General features: G+C 37.9%; 1 protein-coding gene across 1 annotated transcript; it reads left to right on the top strand.

The window, feature by feature from the left end:
* Positions 1–1,224: 1,224 nt before the first annotated feature.
* ADAL (adenosine deaminase-like) lies at positions 1,225–4,332 on the top strand (the record flags this gene model as incomplete). The annotated part of the gene is made up of 5 exons (XM_008946701.1): positions 1,225–1,355; positions 1,884–1,944; positions 2,698–2,785; positions 3,355–3,436; positions 4,206–4,332. Coding segments are annotated over 5 exons (489 nt in total), but the record flags the coding sequence as incomplete, so codon positions are not given.
* Positions 4,333–4,680: the final 348 nt, after the last annotated feature.

Below are 4,680 nucleotides of genomic sequence, written 5' to 3' on the forward strand. Positions count from 1 at the left end.
TCGGTGCTGTAGCTCTGGACGTGCAGAGCAGCAAACGGCAGGTACGCCACGGGAGAGCTGCTGCAGTAAACGCAGGGCTGCGCGATCAAAACATGTCAAATGGCACCAGCCTTGTACTCACGCGCTCCTTTTCAAGAAGATGCTTTTCAGCGTTTACTGTCTGACTGAATTGTGTGAGGTATTTCAATTCTAAGGCTGTGAAAAATTTTATGCAGTAGTAGTAATACGTGTTTTGGTTGACTTCCAGAAGCGGTAAGCAGCCGTAGCTCCTAGTGTGCAGTTGTAGTTGCGCGCATTCACAGTCTGAGATAAGCTGAACCCTTTTCCTTTGCTTATTACCTTCATACCTTAGAATAGAAATCTGAAATATAATACTTAACAAAACTAAAATAATTAAATCTCGAAGGAGTTACAATTTTAGTATGTTTTCGAATCAAAAGCTTAAAGAAATATTTATTCAATATTTCTATTCTCAGTGAGGGGGATGTATTCCGGGGGGATGAAGGGACAGATAACAAAGCAGATGCTTTGCAGATATATTTTGAATGGGTTGGGAGCACTAGGAGTCTGTTCCATAATCCGGAAGCCAAAAGTTCATAACAAGAAGCAAAGGTGAAGTGAGGGATAGAGCTGAGGCTCAAAGATTTGGACCCCAAGGTCAGGTTGTCAAGAGATGTCAGGTAGAAAGCAGGCTTCGACAAAGGAGGGCAATTACTCCAGTTACTGTTAATGGGTAGAGGTAGTGTCTTACTGGATTTCTGGTGTGAGTTAAAAATTCAAAGTATGGAAACAAATGAAGGTGAGTTTATATACAGATGTTGCTATTTTCAAACAGCGTACACATACCTTTGACTTTCAGTGCATGGAGAAGGAGTTCTTGAATCCGTATTGAACTTCATACCAAGGCAGCTGTTTGCTTCCTCCTCGCCTTGAATGTCATTACTCCAGCAGAAGCTGGAGAGCTCTTCCTGAGCAAGCTCTGCTCCCACTGAGAGTAGTGCCAACAACAGCCCACCAAGGAGCAAACAGGACAGTCTGGGTTGAACCAGTGCATGCAAAAGCACAAGGAAACAAACAACTATTAGCCAAACAGAGATAACTGTTACGTTATTTTCAGACTTAGAGTGAAACTATAGTGCAGGGTACAAGAACAGTAATGCAAACAAGATGTAGAGGTCACCCTCTTCACTGGACACACATCCACAGGATTTTTTTTTTCTCTAGGAACTTCATGCTCATTTGAATGGCTCTATCAGTTCTGACACTATGAAGAAACTTATGGCACAGAAGCCATACCTTCAGATCCAGAATGGAATGACTATGATTGAAAAAGGAAAGAAAAGAACCTTAGATGAGTGAGTACATACGCATGTGTGTGTGATGGACATTTACTGAGTCTCTTGAACTGAGTTCAAAATAAACGTATGGCCTTACATGCTGACTGCAGAAAATACACATTCAAATTGTACTTACAGTACAGTCTGTTAGTTTTTTTTTCTACTTGTATCTATAGAATAAATTCTTAGATGTTTGTAGAGTAAGTGGAAATCTCATGTTGATTAATTCCCTTTTTAAAAGACTGAAAAATTTCACTTGTAGCATATGCTCTTCAGAGAAAATTTGCTTGCATAGTTTCCTTTTTTGGAAACTTAAAGTTTTCCTTTGTGCTTAAAAAAGCTTTGTGGGAATAGTAATAATTTCTGTTGCAAATGCATTGTTAGCATCTAAAATCAAATCACCATTCAGATGGTCTTTGTATTTTAAGTTAGGAGCTGGTTAATTGAGCACAGTGAGTACATATGTTCATAGTGCAGATTTCTTTTTTGAATCCAGATTTTCCTGTTCAGCATTTGTCCAATTAATTTTTTAACTTTTTATTTTAGATGTTTTCAGATGTTTCAGATCATTTATCAGATTACCACAAGGGCTGAAGATATTCTACTGGTAAGAAAATTAAAAGTTCAATTAAAACAAGCAAGCAATACCCAGAGTCAGAATTAGTTGGATTAACAGTGTTGGGTTTCAAGAAACAATTTCAACAACAGTTCCTTCAATTGGAGGTCAGAATTATTATTGTAAAAGACATGAATTTAGAAACAAAGGATTTTATAGAACTTCTACATGTAATTTTTGTGAAAGCAGTGAGCTTCCAATATGGTGGTAATTATGACCACTCAGATGCTGGGACTGGTAATGTCTTAAAAATGTGATGTCTATTCGTTGTTACGAAAGCTTTGATTTACCCTAGTCTCATTCATACATACCAAACCAACAGAACTGGAGTTGCCCTTTGTTCATCTCAGATCACAAAACTGTCAAGAACTGCTGTGGAGTCAAAATAGGGAGCAGAAAGTGATGTAGTGCCCTCTTCTTTCCTCTTGTAAAGGGGCTTTTAGGCAGCCTGTTAAACTTACAGTCTGGTATAGTAGCTGTGCAAGGGGTTATACTGCACCAGGGGAGTGGTGTTCCTGCTCAGAAAAGGAAACTCTCGTTTGTCCTTACTCTCTGCAATATCACTGAGGGAACTGAAAGTACCTCTCTGGGGCAGGATTTCCAGAAATGGAGAGTGCTAACAACACATGGGGCCTGAAAATTTTGTGTTTCACACACACAAAAATAACCATTTTTTTTAATTGGAAAATGCAACCAATTACAAGCATTACTTTCATGATGTTGAGTATGCTGTTTCTTAATCAGATAACTAAAGATGTTATTAAAGAATTTGCTGATGATGGTGTCAAGTATCTGGAATTGAGGAGTACTCCTAGAGAAGAAAAGTCCACAGGTGCAGTCTGTTCTATTTTTTTATCAGTCTGATGTGCTATAAAACTTAGTTAAAAACAATGTTAATAACAAGTAAAGTCAAATTTAGTTGGTTCAATAAAAATACACTTAAAATATAAAAGCAAAGATTTAACTGTAAAACCATGTCTCTTTACCAGTAGATTTTTGAGGGGGAAAAATAGGTTGATTATAACTCTGCTACCCAAGAATTTGAGTTATTCACTTTATTACGACATTTGAGTCTGCTAGTATTTTTAAGAGCTGATACATTTTTCCCTTTGTGACTTCATTTAAAAAAAAAAAGTTCTTTTAGATGGGATTTAATAGAAACACAGAAGCCCTTTTGGTACTTTCTGGTTCGCACCAAGTTATTTTGAGATACTTAGGGGGAGGCTGAATTCAAATGTGTGCATCAAGGTAAAGCCATACCCACAAAGAGAATTAGAACTATAGAATTTAGAAGATTATAGATTAAAATTTAAGGTGCAACATGAAACTTAGAGAGCTGGGTCTGCAACGTACTAAAAATAATTCAATATGTCTGTTATGAATGTGTTGATGTGTTTGTAGGTATGACCAAAAGGATGTATGTTGAAACTGTACTTGAGGGTATAAAGCAGTGTAAAGAAGAAGGCTTGGATATAGATGTAAGGTAAATAATGCACATAGAATACCTCTATTTCAAGGTTTTGGGTCATCTGATACTCATTTGTGGTTTGCAGAGAGGTTTACAGACCATCACTGTAGGAAATAAAATTGTGCTTAAACTAGATTAAGTGGAATGGAAAGGCGATTCATAAGGAAATGTGGATTTTTGTCTTTTTTCCTGATAGAGAATGAAACTGTGTAAAACTTTTCAGCTCTAAGATTGTCTATTCTCTGTGACGTTTTCAGGAAAAGGAGTGTTTTTGATGGAAATTTTGTCAAAGACTCCTTTTTCATGGATTCATTGTAAAGACTTTGTCTGATCAGCTGCACAAGTGAGCTGGTGTAAAGGAAAGGTAGTCATAAGCAGCAGGAAAGTTTCAGGTGTCAGTGGTTGCTTAGAGGCACTGTCTGCTGGACTGTCTTTTATACTCTCAGTAGCAACCCTTGTTAGATTTATTTGTGGAAGCTGAAGAATTCTCATATTCCATGTGTGCCACCTCCAAGAGGTTGCTCGCCTCATAGAGCAGGCAGCAAATGAGCAGGGTGTTGCTCCCTGCCCTCCCTCCCACCATGGCTACTGTGTTTCACAGGCTCTTGTATTCTTCTAGGTTATGTCCCTCTGTACATTGCTACCTTCAGTCCTTGAAGAGTTTCCTGTACAAATGCTCGTTAGCCGTGAAGGATGTCAAGTGCCATTTTTGTTGGCATCAGATTTGTTGGTCTCCTGATATTACAGCTTGTATTTAACTCAAATGTGTTCATTTCTATCCTAGATTGTTAATAGCAATAAATAGAAGAGGTGGCCCGGCAGTTGCCAAGGAGACTGTTAAACTTGCTGAAGAGTTCCTTCTTTCCACAGATGGGGTTGTAGTGGGACTTGACCTCAGTGGTGATCCCACTGTAAGTTTTTGTTTTATTTAGATCTTTTCTTGAAGATACATTTATAATATTTTGTAACAGCAATCGGTTTTACTCATGCTTTGTTCTTACAAGTTTTTGTCTGATGTTTGTTGCTAGTTTGAATGGATTGCTTGTAACCTTGATACCAGGTTAATCCCTGTTGCTGTAAGGGATTAACAAAGAATCAACACATTAATACATGACACTGAAAAAAGAGCCACTGTAAGTAGTGTTTATCTGGGAAGTAGCTGTTACTAAATTGTCCCAGTCAGATTGACTGGGTTGAGGCAAGTTAAATAATACTGCAAGTTTGCACTAGTAGTTTGGTCTGCATATCGGGCCTTCTGC

The sequence above is a fragment of the Merops nubicus genome, unplaced genomic scaffold (assembly GCF_000691845.1).
Source record: "Merops nubicus isolate BGI_N331 unplaced genomic scaffold, ASM69184v1 scaffold49788, whole genome shotgun sequence".
In the NCBI taxonomy this organism is placed as follows: Eukaryota; Metazoa; Chordata; class Aves; order Coraciiformes; family Meropidae; genus Merops; species Merops nubicus.